The sequence below is a fragment of the Cricetulus griseus genome, chromosome 2, assembly GCF_003668045.3.
Source record: "Cricetulus griseus strain 17A/GY chromosome 2, alternate assembly CriGri-PICRH-1.0, whole genome shotgun sequence".
Taxonomy (NCBI): Eukaryota; Metazoa; Chordata; class Mammalia; order Rodentia; family Cricetidae; genus Cricetulus; species Cricetulus griseus.
In genome coordinates this window covers 231,333,605-231,352,581 of record NC_048595.1, presented here as the reverse complement: position 1 = coordinate 231,352,581, position 18,977 = coordinate 231,333,605, and the positions used below count along the sequence as shown (strand labels likewise).

Here is an 18,977-nt window from a genome sequence, read left to right as displayed (position 1 = left end):
TTGATTCAATACAAGGAATGATATAAAATATTCATTATTTGTAGTCTAATGGAAACTAATACTATCTGTTCAAATTTAATTGAAGAATATTCTACTCCTAGAAATAGATACATAACTACACACAAGCATAAAAGTAAATATTGTGCTTATTTTCAGAGCTGAATTTGTACACTAAAAATAGCACTTCTTCCTGAGCATCAATACCAACATGCAATTCATATGAAAAGAAAAAAGCAAGAAACATGTGCTGATTATTTATCTAATTTGGTATCTGTATAGATAATGTAATATTTCAAAAGGGTATCATTGACAATTGTATAATACATAAACATAGGATATTGGTGAAACCAACACCAAAATCAAGATAATGAACACCATTTAACTATAAAGGATTCCCTGACATGCCACTCACCAGACTGCTGCAAGTCCAAAACTTACCTGTTTTCTCCTATTCTAATCATTATCTTCTAGAAATTTATATAAAAAGAACATACAGTATATAGTCCATTTACTGTGGCATATCTTTTACTATGTAGTTATTTTTCATTCAGCTATATTGCTAGGATATAAATGATTTTTCCCTGGAGGACTATATTGATTATATCATGGTTTGCTGTGCTGCTAACTCAGTGATTCTCAAACTGTGGGTCACAACCCCCAGGGGATCGCATCTCAGATATCCTGTATACCAGAGATTTACATTACAATTCATAACAGCAGGAAAATTATAGTGATGAAGTAGTAAGAAAATAATTTTATGGCTGGAGGTCAACACACCATGAGGAACTGTATTAAAGGGTGGGAGCATTAGGAAGGTTGAGAACGGCTGCTCTAACTGAATGACATCTGAGTGGTTTCCTTTTTTTTTTTTTTTTGCTACCACAACAACTGAATTTGGAATAAACTATCAATGATAGGTAAGACATTGTATAGACATGTTTCCTTTTGTTTTGAGAAATTTCCAGAAGTGGTATGGCTATATGTATTCATCCTGGGGTGGATACCAAAGTATTTTTGTGAAATTGTCTATCACTTCACATTTTCTCATCTGCATACAAGAGTTTCCATAATCTGTTATGGTCAGTACTCTAACCCTGCATTTCCCAACAGACAGTGACATATTCCCACATGCTTATTGGCCATTACTTTATACCCTTTGGTGAGGTAAAGAATCTGACTTTCTTATAAATTGTTGGCTGCCTCCTCAGTAGTGTTCTGAGAGTTCTCTTACACGCTAGATAAAAATCCTTGACCTTGATGACATTTATGATCCTAATATATTCTCATCTAGCCCTTGATTCATTTCCTTTTCAGTGCCATTAGTGATTACTTTTATGTAAAATTTTCAATTATTAATTTATAATTTTCATTTATTTGTTCTTTTGTAAAGCATGCTATTACCATAATAATAAAATGACTTTTGATGATCCAAAGTCACAAATATTTTTCTGTAGAGTTTATATACAGCTTAGATTGTATAATTGATTTAAAATTTTGCATACAGTATGAAGAATGTGTTTAAGCTTGTTTTACTGAACAATAGATACCCAGTTAATCCAATATTACATGCTGAATGGTTTAAACTACCTCGATTTCCCTATAAAAATCAACTGAGAACATAGGTATATATTTTGATTTTGTTACACTGACAAATCTGTCTTCCTTGATGCTAATACCCTGTAGTTCTGACTATTGTTGCTTTAGCAGGCTAGGAACTCTGTTCCTTTTCAACTTTGTTTCATTATTTCAGGCTTTAGCATTTTTACAAGAATTTTGAGTTAGTTTTACTGATATAGAAAAGAAGGCGTTTGCAGGACTCAATGTGGCAAGAACCTAAGTCTTAGCAATGGTACCCATGACATTTCACTCATTTAGGTCTCATTTAATTACAATAATCTATAATCCTAGCCTACCGATGGGATGATTTTTGAATATCTTCTTGAGACTTCCGAGTATGATGTCATATTTAACAATAAGTGACATGTAGCCTATGAAGAATGGACTCATTTTTTCTGTTTGTGCATATATGCCAATCAAATAATAACACAATCCATGGCAAAAGCATAACAAGTTATTGTTTTCCACATAATTAACCTAAACTATGAAAACAGCTATATTTGGTCATTGAGATATTTACAGCTGTATGCCAGTTATCTCCTCACCCTATTAGTCTATGCACTTGTAGACTGTTTTCACACATGGCTGTTTTCTTCACTGTAATGGCCTTGGGAGACATCTTTAGGTTACCCAATTTGCATGGCTATTGCGGGCACACTGAAGTAATAACAAGTGGCACCACAGACCCTACTAGGTTAGTGTACAAATTAAAGTTCTAAAGAATTCTAAGTTAATTTTCTTGGTTTGTAAGCTTAACATAGCTTTAAACATGTGATTCATATAGGATCTATCATTTAAGTCTTTCACGAAATTTCTGGTGATACTTTACTTAAAATCTACATATTTATAAAATGCCAAGTCCAATAATTTAATTACAAGTTTACAATCAGCTACCATTCTATTTTGGCAAACTAGAGATTGTCATTTCATATTTGCCTCAACTGTACCAGATTAAATTTAGTAATATTAAGATGTTTTGAATTATGTACAAACTGGCAGGCAAATACATGATGCAACAAAATTTTGTGCAAAATATTATTCATAGAAATAGTAAGGAGAAGAGTCAGTCCAGACATATCTGAGATACTGATAGGGTACATGCCAACTTATATAACCTACACTATATTCAACTATGCACCATGATAGCTAATTTGGAACTCATATATTTTATTATGGTCATCCTAATATATAATTTCTGAATTTTTAAAGAATGATGCCAGGTGTGCTGGCATACACCTTTAATCCCAGCACCAGCGAGGCAGAGGCAGGTGGATCTCTGTGAGTTCCAGGTCTGGTCTACAGAGTAAGTTCAGGACAGCCAGGGCTACCTAGAGAAACCCTGTCTCAAATACATGCACACACAGAGAAAAAGGAAATGAGCAATTTCTTTAGGGAAAATACAATACAGAAAAAACATACCTTCATGTTTATCAATATTACTACATTGCAAAAAGGTTAATCCAAACCCTCAGACTATGAAATCTTAAAAGTTTGAAACAAGAATTTCAATTTATTAAATATCTGATAATTGTTTTAAACTAGAAATCATTCTAAATGAGATGTGTTTGCCTGCTGTGTTAGAGTTTTTCCTAATTTTGAAAAACTAAAATAGAATTAATTACATCATCTCTCTCCTCTTTCCTCCTGCCAACCTCCCCCATTCCCTCACCTAGCCTCAGAAATGCATGATCTCTTTTTCTTTAATAATTAATTATTGCTATAAATAGACAGACAGACAGACAGACAGACAGACAGACAGACAGACAGACAGACATATTCAGAGGCGGGGGGAGAAACACAACCTGCCATGTCCAAGTTGCCTGTATTTGCAGAACTCCAAGGCTGACCACTTAATAGTAAATACTCAACTGGGGAGCTCACCGTGGGGAAGACCGATATTCTCTGTCTCTCAGCAGTGTCTAGTTGGTTTAGTTCTTTGTCTAGGGGTGGGGCTTTGTGAGAATTCCCACTTTCCTGCAGGGATCTCATTAGAGTACTGATGGGAATACTACTTCTGACTTGTCTATCACTCTTGAAGCCACAGATAACCTGAGTTAATACAGTAATTATTCAATGACATTGTGTATAAGTCAACAGGGACTTTAGGAACATACCAGTTTAAACCCCAGAACATACTGCAGTCCCAGCTACTTGGGTGATAGAGTCAAAAGGCATCACTAGAGCCCATAAACTCAAGACTAGTCTATGCAATAGTATTGAAAACCAAAGGACAGAACAAGGGGAATTCCTGTTGCTCTTGTAACCACACTTATCACCTTTCCCGTGCATGACAGAACCTACCCTACCCAATCGGGCTGTTGTTCTCATTTCGTAAACACTTTCCTTTGCAAGCATTAATCTTGCCCAAAACACCCCATAAGAAACCCCTCACCTCTTAGGCTTTACTGATAGGAAATGAGGATAAACAGAGACTCCAGGACAGCTTGTTGCCATAGTGCCTGTCTTTGTGTATGTCAACCATCTGTCAGACTGGCCAAGCACATTTCCTGGAAATCACACTTCCCATTCCTTAGTGTGGACTGGTGGTTATTAAGCTGGCCAGGTCTCTCCAACTGCATGTGAGGATTGGTGCCTGCGCCCTTGAATCAAGGGTCTTTGACAGGTGAAAAAGTAAATCTCAGAAGGGAAGATGTCTCGCGTCAGCCCCCTAGACAGCCTGCATTTCAGTCAGGAATTATTTACGCCATGTGGACCACTTTGGATACCTATCCCTTTCTGAACCACTTGTAATTTGCCTGGACACTGTGGTAAAAAGGTAAACCATGTCAAAGACAGATACATCAAAGAACTATAGATTTCAAATGTACCATCAAGTCTAGCCTTGGGGAAAAAGGTGTGCATTGCTTAAACATTTCAAGTCCAACATAAAAGCTAAGTTCCTAGACTGAGCTGGACTGAGCTGTTTGTGGAGGCCAAGTCTTTTAAGAACTGACTTTGGTATTAAAGAATCATGTTTGATTTGTGCCACAGAGGCAGATAAATGCCAGAAAGACAGATACCTCTGTCTCTGAGACATTGTCCTATATGGTATAAAGTTAATAGCAAAGTAATAAGGAGCCTCTGGACCTGACATAAAATATAAAGTTGTGCTGGCTCGATGCAGGTTTCCTGATCGATCCATCACCTGGAACGTCTGTGATCGCAGCATTACTGCCTCCACTGCAGGGCAAGGTGGAATACTACCACTGGAGGGGTGGTGCAAGGGGGTCTGTATCCCCTGGAGCCAAATGGGAAGGAATAGGAAGGCAAAAATGCCATGTAAATCTTAAAACTTTGAGCTATCAATAAGCTGAAAACAGATAAAACACCCTATGACTGCATGGTTTCTCTCCATTTGCCATTCAAAACAACCACCCACACAGCCTACCTTATAATGAATCCTTACATAGGGATTACATAAATAATGTACATGTGGCTTATGTTTTCTGAAGTTATGCTTTCAACATGCTAACAATCAGAAATTTACCTTCATTTTAATGGTTCTTATCCCTATGGAAATTTCATCACAATAAACTGAAGATCTAAAAGCAATGAATAGGATTCATCTTCGTTGATCCTGAAAGTACCGTATTGAGGAGTGAAGCTGCCTAAATCTATGTAACATGGCATTTCAAGAATTCCAATGTTCTGTAAGAAATTTCATTCATGTAATACACGAAGTAGGACCATATATACTCTCCACTATTTCTGACAGCCAGTTATTCATGCGTGCACGGTATGAGCGCATCCATTGCCGCATGAATGGAATCCCACCAGGAGCCACACCCTCACAATGGTTCTCTCCTTAGTAAGGGGTGGACCTCTGGGTTTCATACCACATGGACTGTGACTATCAAACTCAACTGTCCTCATGGTCCACAAAGGAAAGTATCACATTTAGTGACCAGTTTAGTTACCATACAAACTTCATTAGTAAAGTCTTGATAGCAGAAACATTGGGGTCTACTGATATCACAAAAGAAAACTGCCCCGAGACAGTAGACACACATTGCTTAGAATTATCAGAATGACTATCTGTGAGACCAGTTTCTTTTCCTGAATCATGGAGAATGAATACCATGGGGCAGGCTATCAGCCATGTCCATATTTATCTCTCATGTTACAACTTTGTTGTTATTCCTTTTTGAATATTTATTTTTATTTAAATCAGAAGCAAGTCTGCTTCACATGTCAATCCCAGCTCCTCATCCTCCTATCCTTCCCCGCCCCCTACCCAGCAAGAATAAGTGTAATGGCACAGATTCCCCATCACATGGACTCACACTGAATGATACAACAGGAAGCAGGCAGAGAGACAGAAGGGGTATAAGCAAGGAGCTAATGGGTAGGGTGGTATGCCACAGGGAGAGAACAGTGAGGGCCCAACATGGGCTCCCCAGGACACGGGCAGGAGGCTAGGACAGAGCTTTGCAGACAGATATCAAACAGCTTCAAATATCTAGTCTTGGGTCCCTTGATTTTTTTAACCACTTAAAATGAAGTTCAGGAGGATATCTGGAGCCTGAAATATAGATGACTACTTTTTAAGCATATGACAAGAGCCTAACTTCTAGACACTCCATATTTGTGAGGTATTCGAGGTCTACAGAAATTTTCATTTGCAAAAACCTAGAATAAAGAGAGTAAACCATGAGGCCAACGGTGCTTAGGTATCTAACAACTTGCCTCATGGCTGCAGAGAGAAGCCAGGAGCAGACTTACTACTGACCTGTGTGCTGCCGGCGGTGTTTGGTGAGGGCGTGCCGGGTCCCACCAGCAAAGCCGCAGAGGTCACAGAGAAACGACTTCTCGCCTGTTGCAACAATAAACAGATGAGGGACTGCAGAGGTCACAGATCATTAAAACATATCTATCAAGGCTTTCAGGGTTACTAATTCCTCCAATCAAATGTTTCCATGTAAATATGTCAAATGGGAATGAAATTACCACTGCGGTTTATTGACTGTGATAAAATCTGAAAAGCACCACTGAACATAATTACATACTTGTCAGACCCATAAAAATTAGCTTTATTATCAATGGAATGGTTTTGTACAACTTCATTTCTGGTAGATGTCTTCCAGATGGGGCTGCTTTATGCACTTGAACAGTTTTTATGCATATTCTGATTTTTTACAATTCCCATACATCTGGCCTTTCTGAGCTGAGTAAAGATTGCTTGGAATAGTTAATATACAATGTATATAACTCTGCTTAAATAAAATATATTGAATTCTTTAACAACCTAAGAACACTGAATTGGTTTTACATGATTCTATCAGGATCTTCTTTAATCACCTTACACTTAATAATCTGAACTAAATAGTTTCTTTGAACAGACTGAGAATCCAAAGGAAATGAAACTCACATTACTTAGTACTAGGAGATACTCGATGCTATTTGTGTTTCTCAGATGTTATGTCAAAAAAAAAAAAAAAAAAAAAAAAAGGAAGTCCAGGGATGGCTAAGAAACATCTGTAAAAATTCATGTCCCTCATCCTCAGTGATAGCTCTGGATTGGACACTTCTGTAGAATCAAAGGCAGGTTTGGTAGATGAAGGCTTGCTGTGTGTGCAAATGCTTATTTTCTTAGCATTTTACACATGCTAACTTCTTGGCCTTTAGTATATCAGCAGTATGTATCATACTACTGTAGTATATTTAGCCAGCAAGTGCTGGCTAGCTAGACAATTCCTCCCATAAGAGTTACAATGAAAGACAAAACAATAAAAATGAAGCCTGTGGAGAAATTAATGAAATTAAAAAAGACTTTTCCAGAAAAAAAGCAAGTTATTTTATATCCATCCTTACTGACTTTAGTCACTCAGACTTTAAAGTGACAAGTTCCCCATAAAATGCCTGCTTTATCCCATGTTTGTGGTTTCACAACAAATTTAGTTGGCAATGCATTTGCAAACAGTAACTGTATTTCTAAGATTAAAATAACAATAACAAAGGAAAATAACTGTAGCAATCAAAAGAGCAGCACTTCGCTTAAGAGTGTTTTCAAGTTTTCTTAACTTAAAGGAAAACATGAATACCCTTAGCCAAAATATGTCCAATCTTATTTCCAAAGGAATGCTAAGATGGTCATTATCATTCAAAAGACAAAGTTAAAATAAAATGTTCTTCCTATCCTTGCTATCCTACTTTGGTGGGGGGGGGGGTCACACTTAATTTCATGATGTCATTATTTCCATATAGGAAAAATAGAGTAGATGGGCTGTGAAGAATAGTTTAATTATAATCACTCATCTAATTATTTAATCAATTTAAAATAATAAATCTTTTTAACTAGCTGTATTATCAATTAAATAACACTGAATTGGCCTATTTTAAATAAAAAACTAATTTGTTTATAAACATTAGCATTTTTTTAAATGTTGAGGCTAAACTATTCTCAGTAATTTCTTCATCACCAGTTTTGCAGACAGTTTTGTGTGTGCTGTCAAAAAGCAGCTGTACTTACACATGCACAGGGCATAAGGACTACAGTGCAGAAATGTGTTTGTGCCCTGTGTACACATGCACATGCATGCTATAAAGGCAAGTAGACATGGCCAACAAGAGTGAACATCCACATTCTAGACAAGCATGCTACCATCCTTCCATTTATGAAATCTTTGTGACCTATTTCTTTCTTGCAAAATAAATGTGTTAATAAGCATAGGAGAAAAATAACGGAATTTAACTATCTCTACATCTGTTCATGCTGCACACATTAAGGTCTACTCTCTTTCCCATTTTATGGTATACACACATGGAAAGGCAAAATTATTCATTTTCCACATGATTTGACTCTAGATACACTAGTGACCTTGACCTTGATTTTTCCATGTGTAGGATTTTTATCTAAGGTGGTAGTCTCAGATATATTGTATGTCATATTTACCTTGGTGGCTTGATTTGTTTTCAAATTCAATTTTTACTTGCTTTTTTTTTTTTTTTAAGAGAGAGAGTGGGGGGGGGGGTAACTGTTAAACAGAGGGCCAAGAGTATTTTTTTGAGAAAAGAAATTAAGGAAAAACTCAATAAGATGTTTTACTCAACCAAGAATGGGTTCTTTTAACGTGTCATATTTAAATGATAACAGAGATTTAATGGAAGACTTCTTTTAATAACCCTTGAATTAGTTTTCAAGTGTGCCATTTTGCATTCAAACATAGAAAGACACGGAACCGATCCTTTATTTTCTATTAGGAAACAGTCACTGTCCCCTACCTCTCATTATGGTGCAGACTACAAGACCGAACAACAAAAATCCATATTATTGATCCAGCCAAGTCTCCACAATTATTCTTTAGAAGGAAACGCCGACGATAAATTACATCTGCACTGGCTTTTCATCTGCTGTTCGATATAAGTGATCTCTCAGGGCAGGCTGGAGACCTTAAATCGTCAACACCCTTGTCAAGGAAGCTAAGGAGGCCTGGGCTTACCACAAACTGCTTCAGGAGAACTTTCAACCTATAATTTCTAACAATAATACAGGATTCATAACAATCAGAACATTTCTGAATGATGATTAAAATTTATTATTTTTTCCTACAGGGAATAAAATCTGAGTAGTGTAAAGAGAAAGAAGGCCACAAAAATACTAAATAGTTGATAGTACGAAATATGAGGTGAATACCCAAATAGAAGATCACCATGAAGTATTGGGCCCATTGTACTAAAACTATGAGAAGCATGTCATAAACAAAGCACCTGGTGTAGGGTATGATGGAATATGCATTGATAAAGGCTCCAACTGAGCAGCCTCAGAAGCATACTTCACAGACAGAATCTCAAGACGGCCGAGTTACATTACACATGGTTATTTTTAATGTGTTAATACAAACTTTATGTGACTGTGAGCTTTTTAGAAGCAGTTTTCTGAAGACATCTAGTAATTCAATGGAGATTAGCCTCTGCATTCTAAGAACTTTAGGGTCTGACATGATTCTTTCCTAAAGAGAGAGATTACATTACTTAGATTTAGGAAATGGTACATAAAACTAAGAATCAGCATGTTTAAAAATTAGGAATTTAGACAACAAGGAAATAGAAGACCAGTTCTCTTTAAAGACATAAAATGCAGTGTAATGAGGGTCACATCTAAAAAGCTAAGTTTCAACACAAACACTAGAAAGGAGCTGTCAAATCTGAACCTGTCCTGCTTAAAAACATGCATAACTCATACTAAATTGTCACACTGCAAAGCAAGGAATGAAAAATATTTTCATATGCAATTACCATTACCTTAATTTCAAATACTACTACCATGACCTCTGCAAGGAAGTCATGTTTACCATGGTGGCTATCAAGAAAACCAATGTACATGTTCCCAAAGCCCATCAGGCCTCCCTTGGCCAGCCCCTGATATAGAAGGGGTATGACACACCTGTGTGCGTCCTGTAGTGGTCTTTCATCGCAGAGGCCGTGAGGAATGAGTAGTGACATGTGGGCCAGGTACACTTAAACGGCTTTTCTCCCGTGTGGAGTTTCATGTGGTTGTTCAAGGCCCACTTCTCTGTGAAACTTCTGTCACATAAGTGGCATGTAAATTTCCTGTGCGAAGGAGAGAGCAAAACAATGTAAATTTGACCTGCAAGCTGACATCTATGACTCCAGATAGAGTGTGTGGTAACCCTGAAGTGTGGTGCACACACAGCCTCTGCAGAGGGAACTGCAGACTGGGTCTGTCATGTCTGTATAACCAGGCATTGATTTTTCTGTCGAGGCCTGGCACTTCAGCCATTTATTCTCTGCTTTGCGGTTGGGCCCAACGGGTTTGAAAAATTCTGTTACAGTCCAGTCACCCCTGAGGCAAAAGTGAGAATAGATTTCACCTGTACAGGCCTACACCACTTATCCAGGGCATGGGCTGTCAGAGCAAAGGCTAAATGAAATGCTATCCATACTCAAGTGCTCAGACAAGCTCTGCTGTCTGCCAGGAGGCGGCTGTGCTTGAGAACAGCCACCCCTGAGAGCAGCCCCACAGCCCTGAGTTACCATGCTCCTTGGGGATGAAAGGGTGGACCCCCAGTGGTTCCTGATTGATAGGTCCCTCTGGGTTGTTGACATGGGTACATCAAAAAGTTTTCTTTAACAAAAATAAGTCTCTAGCTGTACCACCCCAAACACGCCCCGTCTCCACTGATTTCAGAAGTGAAGCAGGGTCAGGCCTGCATAGAACTTTGACAGTAGACAAAAATTAAACATTATAGCCATATACTTTTCTAAAACCGGACTGAGCAAGAGAAGATACAATTACCTCCTGTACAAAAGCAAATCTAAAAAATAACAAGTTTATATTTCTTTAAGAAAATATTTCAAGTTTATACTCAAGGTTAATCTTCCAGTACCCTGAGACATGAGTGGATCTCCTCCTCTGCACCCCTTCCACTTGCAGTTACGAATTCCTCACTAAAATTTACTTCCTATTTCTGGTGCAATTGAGTGTTAAGCAATCTCTTTGAACAATAGTGTTCAACAAATTAATTCAGGATAATGAACAATCAAATAAGAGAACATTTTTCTTAAAAGTTACAATTAAAATTATACACGTTTAGAAAGCTGGCAAGCATTATCCCAGAAAACAGAGACCAAGGCAGCCTCGAGAAAAACCAAAGACTACATTATCAATATGGGGCTATAGAACATGTACACTTTCACATAAAGTCATTAGACAGTCTCTTCACCAATTCCTAAAGTTTTGTCAGGAGAGGAAAAGAGTCCTTAGCTATAAACGACCAACCTTCTAATTTGGTGTTAAATGCAGATTACTTTAACAAATCAATGGGATTCCACAAACTCTGGGAATCAGTTATAAATCACCAGCTTCCTTTAGTACATATATTTAAAAGTAATGTTTTAAATACAAAATAAGTAAAAAAAAAAACCAAAACAAAAACAAAAACAAATACTTAAGTAATGGCATAGCAAATCTGAAGTGCTTCATTATTAGCAAGCTTCCAGTTTACTTCTCCCTATAACACATGTGAGGAGACACTGTCTGCACAATGAACACAGCCTGACTCTGAAATCACTGTATCATTTGATCATTGCTGACTCGTACTGGAGAATGACATATAAAACTAAACACCTTGAAATGCACTGCAAAAAATATCATGTCCGTATATCTCTTTGACGGGTCTTCACGTATTTAGCATTTCAAAACCATGACAGGAATCTTATTTCCAAGATAAATTCCCCTATCTACTTATTTCTCCATGTATTTATTGTGGAACTAACCTTCTCTTACAAGAAATAAATAAGGAGGTTAAATAGATGCTATCTTTAACAAATAGTTTCTCCAGACTGTATTACAACTTTATGAATGACAAAATAAATCCCTCAGTTTTAAATCTACCATGATGTGCATTTAACAAAATTACATCTACACAACCTCAATGTGCACTGTCTATTATTCATACATAATAAAAATGTTAGACTAAAGCTCAGTGCCTGTCCAGAAAGGACAAAAGCCAGATTAAAAAAAAAAAAAAAAAAAGGAACTGAAACTAGCACTGGACTTTCCAGGAACTGCATTCTACAATCCTCTTTATGGAAACAAGAAAGCTCAGTCACTGGGCAAATGAGAGAATGTAAACATGGCCAGCATAGGCCACACTTACTACACTTATAAATCCAAGGCCTGTTTGAAAGTATGCTGTCTCCTGAAATGACATGAATGCTGTATCAAATTTTCCAGGATCACTTGCTTTAAGCAGCCTAATGTCAGAGAAGACTGTGGCCCCTAAAGGACCCTTGCTCTCTGTGGACCTTCAGGAGGCCTCGTGAAGCACATCCAGGAAGCAGAAAACTGCTCTGCCATGCAAACCAGAAACTGAAGGCCAGCAGGGTATGTTCATGAACCCTCTAAGAAAGACCTGCCATCTTGCTACTCTATGAACACTGCTATGGAGAGTACAGGGAAATCAGAAAAAGATGATTTGGGTGTCAAGAAAATCTGATGGTAAGAGAGAAATACCATTCATAAAAGTAAACTCCATACCAGAAATGTGTAAAAAGTCATTAGGGATAAAAAGAAGAACAAGCAAGGACAGGACAGACTGGAGGTGACATATCACTCAGACACTGAAAGACAGGTGACAACTACAAACAGAGATACCTGTGGGAGAATGCTAGCAACAAGAAGCGCAAAACACCCCTGAACTGGGAAAAGGTGTGACAGATCCCTGAAGGCACACACACATACAACACACACACACAACCACTGTCCTCCAGATCCCTTTCCATATCAGAGTGGGCAAAAAAGCCCAGTGACTTAGAGAGGGCAGACTGAGGCCCAGATGCTTGGCTGTGCAGGCTTACAGGAGAGATATTTTGTAATGTAATCTAAAAAGAGACTCAGCTTGCAAAAACTCACTGTGAAGATTAGCAGTAAGTAGAAAGATGCTAAAGGTGAGTAACTGGTTTTCACAAACACGCTACAACCAGGAATGGAGCATCACATGAGCAAGGGAGACAAAGGGATTGCATCTGCGTCACCCTCTCACAGTTGAAAGACAATACAGGAGAGACATGGAATTTTGAGGGAAGTGATTTCAAACACTGGAAATTCATTTCCTTTAGCAATCCCTGTGAAGACATACACCTGTCTTAAGTTCTTAGGTGAAAAATCCATGATGCTAAAACTACCTGCAATGAAGCCCTTGCCCTAGTCAACTTGCAACAGTGAACTAAAGGGCTCATCTGTACAAACTTACAAGGATTCCAAAATGCAAGAGGTGTTCCTAAACATTTTCTGGTGTTCTGGCACAGCTAGAGGCCTGTCCACTACTCACCACTCACTGTGTGTGTTATTCTCTTAGGTGCCCTGCTGAAATGGAAGGAGGCTCCGGTCCTACTGGTTACACCAAGGGAGAACAGCAAAGAGAAGGGGTTGGCATGTACCCACAAATTGCTTCCAAGGAGTTCTTCCTGTGTGATTTGTGTTAACTGAGCCAAGAGTAAAGTCTAGGCTTCAACACTTAATCCCAAGAGGGAATACTAACTAGCCTCATTATCAGCTATAGAACAAAGACTAAAATTTCTCATCGGGCTGCATCTTGTACAAAATTAAAGAATTAATAATTAGCTAAAACGTGTTATATAACTAACCTTTACATGTGTTTTGACCTTACACAATTTTTGAGCATTTGCTTGGTTTTAAATGGCTAAATAGGAGAAATGTTATATCAAAAACCAAACTTAACTTTGAATTGCTTCTATAACTTTCCAAATACTAGAGTCAGAATTCTGAAAGGAAAATTTAGATTCATCTTCTTTAGATTAAAACTTTAAATATTATTAAAAATTTAAATTCTAAGCAAGTAGATTTTAGTTCTTAGAATCTCAATAAAAATGTACACACATCACATTTTTGAATGAAGATAAAGGTGTCCTGAAAAGTTGGCTTTATTATCTGGCATTACAAAAACAGGTAAGAGGATGGGCGGTGGTGGCACACACCTTTAATCCCAGCACTCAGGAGACAGAGGCAGGTGGTTCTCTAGTTTGAGGCCAGCATGGTCTACAGAGTGAGTTCCAGGACAGTCAGGGCTACACAGAAAAACCCTATCTTGAAAATTCAAAAATAAAACAGATAAGAGGACCACTGTTACTTTTTTCTGGTCTTATGGATCTGTTCTGTTCACGATAATCTTGCAAATACTGAGTTTGTTCTAACCCTAATTTTATATGAGAGAATCTAGTCAGACATACCATTGAGACATACATAAAGTTATATAAAATAAATTCCTCTATTGAAGTTTCAACAGACATTAGGGAAGGGTTCAGTTTAATCATAAAATAGACTTTCATTATGCAATGAAAATGAATAAGCTATGACAATACTTATCAACATAGGTTTAAAAACCTCAATGGTATACCTGTTAAAAACAAGTTAGAGGGGCTGGAAGAATGGCTCAGTGACTAAGAGTATTTGTCTCTATTGCAGAGAACCTGGGTTCAGTTTCCAAGACCAACATGGTGGGTCACAAAAATCTGTAACTGCAGCTCCAGGAAATCAGATGACTTTGTCTGACCTATGCAAGCACCTGGATCACACATATGTTCACATATGTGGCAAAAAACACTCATACATATAAAATAAATTATTTTTCAAAAATAAAAACAAATAACTTTAAAAGTTGCACCATTTGCATAAAATTTTACAAATGAACCTCACATGCAGAAATGTGTCTGACACTCTGAAGTTGACACAGTTTCTTCTTGGCTTGGAGAAAAGGAAGAGGATGGTGGTGGAGCACAAGTGCACATCTAACTTTTGCTGTTTATCAGAACAAAAGAATCTGAAGTAAACAGACTACAGTTACCATCTTCCAAAGTATGCCCTGTACTTTCAAATTCTTCTAATTTACATTGAACATTTAATAAAACAATCCAACAATACTTATTATTTCCTCTACATGATATGTTGGTGCAATTCAGTCAAATTAACAAATAATATAAACACATTTACTAGACGAACAAGAGAAAGGAAGATTTGGGTGAGATGTATCTGAGTTTAAAGAGGGGTAAGCTAAATTCTTCCAGGGTAATAAAAAGATATGTAGTTCTATCCTTCAAAACTGTGATACTGAAGTGTTCACCCACTCAAAATCATTCTAAAACTAGGAATACTAAAATTCAACTAACAAGCAACATTCTTCTTTATAAACACAATACAGAACTATAATGGAACATAAGGTTTGATTCCTAGAAAAAGACCCTAATGAGAAAATACATATTTCGACAATTCCTAAGTTATTCAAATACTACCAAAGCATAGGCACTTTCTTTGGAATAAAAGGCCCCTTTTATAATGACCATAATTTAATAATGACATAATGACACACTGAGAAATGAAATGAACATGATGAAGTCTTTGCCCAGTAGGGTTATCATGTAAATTTCTGCAGAGAGAGAGCCATCACTCCTTTCCTGAACAAAGCAGCTCATAAAGACACAGAGGTCAAGCAGAGAGGAACAACCGCAGCCTCAATGCACCCACACGGGCTTCTCACACAGAGGATATGCCCCAGAGGACAGGAAAGCAAAGAGAAGAAATGCAGGGAGTGCTTCTGTAATAGCAAAGTCACTATCTAAAAAGACACAATTGTGAAATGCTAATGCTTCTGACCCATACAACTGAGTAGGGAAAAAATGATGGGAGAGGAAGATGAGCAGGAGAAAGAGAAGGAAGAGGAGAAAGAGTAAGGAGGAGGAGAGGGAGTAAGAAACAACTGCATGTAAACACTAGACATTATTAATATGAAATTTAGAAATGTAGCAAATAGTTCAATAGTTTTCAATGGTAAGCCTGGGTTGTCTTTCAGCTTTGACTTTCAACGTTCTAAATAAGCCTTGAATACAACATTCAGCTTTGAATTACATAGAAAATAAAATTTATTACTAGTGTGCCTAACTGAATAATTAAAAAGACACACTGATAGCTAATTTACAACGACTTTACTAAGAGCCTAGGTCACTGTTGGCCATATCTCTTCAGATAATCTTAAGGGCCATAGGTCCTGGTGAATGAAAAAAAAAAAGTGTTCAGTATAATATAATTATCTAGATTACCAAATTAGGCTAGATTTTGAGCATTTCCTAATGCAGTGCAAAAAAAAAAAAAAAAGAATTCAAAAGTGAGCATAATCTATATCTAGAAGCCACAAAAACCCAAGACCAGGAGTGTTTCCATGACTAAATCCAAGTCTGAAGCCTCCAGTGTAGCTTCCAGTTAGGGCTGGAAAACCTCCCATGAGGGCTTTTACACAGTTCACCAGGGAACCTACTACTTAAGCCAAGTGCTTTGAGTGCAATTTTGCCATGAACAGGTGATAATTAGCCTAATTAACAGAGTAGATACTCGTTAACTAGTTGGAAAAGATATTTAATCTCACCCATGCCAGTGCCTGTCATTTTAAACTTCTGGGCATATCATTCATGTTAAAAAAAAAATAAAATGTTTTTTTCTTCCTTTTCAATTCAAGGGCTCAGATCATTTTTATTAAAAATCACTTGTGAGAGGAGTTTCAAGCATATTAACGCCTCAGGCTGCATCTGACACTAACAATCTACAGAAGGTGCCATTCTAGGCACGATACTCAAAGATCTCCACCACTATTTGCAAAGTGACTTGAGTTCATCTTTCAAAAACCTTTACTCCTGTGGAATTTTCTTTCAAAGAAACCACAAACTCTGGTCTAACCCAAACCATGAAAAAAATTTAGCTGGGATTCCCCACTATACCACCATGTTCTCTTTTCAATACTCAGCAGACAAGAGCAACTCAGGTCACAAATTCAGTGAATGAACAGATGCTAAGTGTTTCGAACTGTGGGGCCATGAACACCTTTGAGACACCACTCACTGCTGTCTTTACAACACAAAGGCAATAGTATACACTACATAAACAAACAGAGGTGGCTGGATTCCAATAAAGGAGACTGGACCTGGCCTGGCCTGCAAGCAGTGCTCAGCTTACCAGGCTTAGATGGCAAGCTATGTCCTCTCAACTTCATCTCTAAAATGTTTACTTGGAGTCTCTACAAGGCCAAACAGCACAAAATCAGCAGTGCTGGAACAGAAAGAGCCAAGCCCCGCTCTTCTTGGAATCACAAGAGTACATGGGGACAGGTGGTAAGGACAGCGTATGGAAAATTCACTGCAAACTGCTCCGGCCTTTGCATATAGGCACAGAAGCTGAGATGAGCAGAAGTCAGGCGGTAGACCAGAAGGCATGCAGTAGAATGGCACTGTTCTCTAGTTTGGACACAATGAAACCTTTTGGAAACAGTTTGGCTGGATTCATGTAAAAAAGTTTAAACCATAGTTACTAATAGTGAATCAAAGAAAATATAATCTTCAAACTCTTGAAGATTATATGACATTATTCTAATGGTATACATAGTCTGAGTTAAAATGATAAAATTCATTCTGATCCTTATTTATAATTCATCCCAAGTGCCTAGATGACCAATTTTTAATGCCTGGTCACTGGGAACATTCATAAATATCTTCAATTTCATTCCCCAAAAAACAACAGAAGAGTAGATATTAGGACCTCCTAATGTCTAGAAATAACCAATACTATGTATAAATCTAGAAATAAAAGAAAAACATGCACATTCACCAAAGGATCGTATAACTTAGTGATCATTACCGAAGTCAGGGAAATGATTAGAAAACAAACCAATATATTGTGAAGGACTTTGTATGAAAGTTTTAAGAGATGCCCAGAAAAGGGGCCAAATAATAAAAGAGGCAGAAGAGTTTTTGTGGATTAAGGAGGTTTTGAGCTAAGTCTGAAACAGCAGAACCCAGTGCTCTAATAAAAACAGCAACAATGACAATCTGAGAGCCAAGCTGACAAGAAGCAGCGAGGTGACATGCTTGAGCTTGAGTCAGCCAGCTGAATGGGGGGAGGGGGGAGTCCCTGCTGCCCAGGGCAGAAAACCCTGTGGCTTATAAGTCAGATTTGAATATCATGATGACCACTGTAGGAGTTTGGCTTTGATATGAGCAGCATCAATTATCAATCATTTCCTTCTTTTATTTCCTGCATTTTTTAGCACTTGGTTTTTACAGTGTCATTATGATTTTCCAAGGAACTGAATGTAGCTTTATCCTTTACAGATCTCAATCATAAAACAGAATACATATGGATGCAGTGCATACAGGTGAGTATCTGGGAGAAAACCTACCAAAGAATACCCTCTCTGAGAATTAGGCTGGACTAGTTTATCCATTTGGTTACATAATGGACAAACGTGTACATGACACAGACTGATTACCAGTAGCTATATCCCATTATATACTGTCAAATGTGTTGAGTGCAGAGAACTGGGTAATTTGTTAAGAGAGTCTCACAGTGTTACACAGATAGCTTTAAGTTTAGGATTGCACTGCCTCAGCTTGGAGGCTACTAGGATTAAAGCAGGAGCAACCAACCCAAGCTTGATGACACTATTTTAACACAGCAAGCAATCACATTCAATAAAATAGATTTTAACAGTGTGATCAAAAACAGAGACAAAACAAAAACAAAACAAAACAAAACAAAAAAAGAACAGAGACAAGAGAAAAGCATGCTTTCAAAACAGTCAACTACGAAATCAAATTTGGGAATGTTATTTTCTATCAAAATTTAATACTTTAATCTGATTCAGGATATTACTAAATGCTGTCAACAAAACTGTCCCTGCTTAAACATTCTGTAAAACTTGCAGTAAGGACCTAACCTTACCCTGCTATAACTGAACATCAAGACAATGCTTGTCATACACGTTAGGTCTACAAATGATGCCAGCTGCCATTTGCTAATGACAAACCCAGTTATGTCTTTTAAGTAACACAATTTGGGT

General features: G+C 37.5%; 1 protein-coding gene across 3 annotated transcripts in view; it reads right to left on the bottom strand.

The window, feature by feature from the left end:
- Znf407 (zinc finger protein 407) overlaps window positions 1-18,977 on the bottom strand; it is a 379,395-nt gene that overhangs the window by 139,499 nt on the left and 220,919 nt on the right. For all 3 annotated transcript variants that reach the window (XM_027403715.2, XM_035440299.1, XM_027403716.2), the window contains exons 5-6: window positions 10,001-10,167; window positions 6,347-6,430 (exon numbers count right to left, since the gene is read on the bottom strand). In XM_027403715.2, coding sequence (XP_027259516.1) covers window positions 6,347-6,430; window positions 10,001-10,167 — 251 coding nt within the window. The remainder of the gene's footprint in view (window positions 1-6,346; window positions 6,431-10,000; window positions 10,168-18,977) is intronic.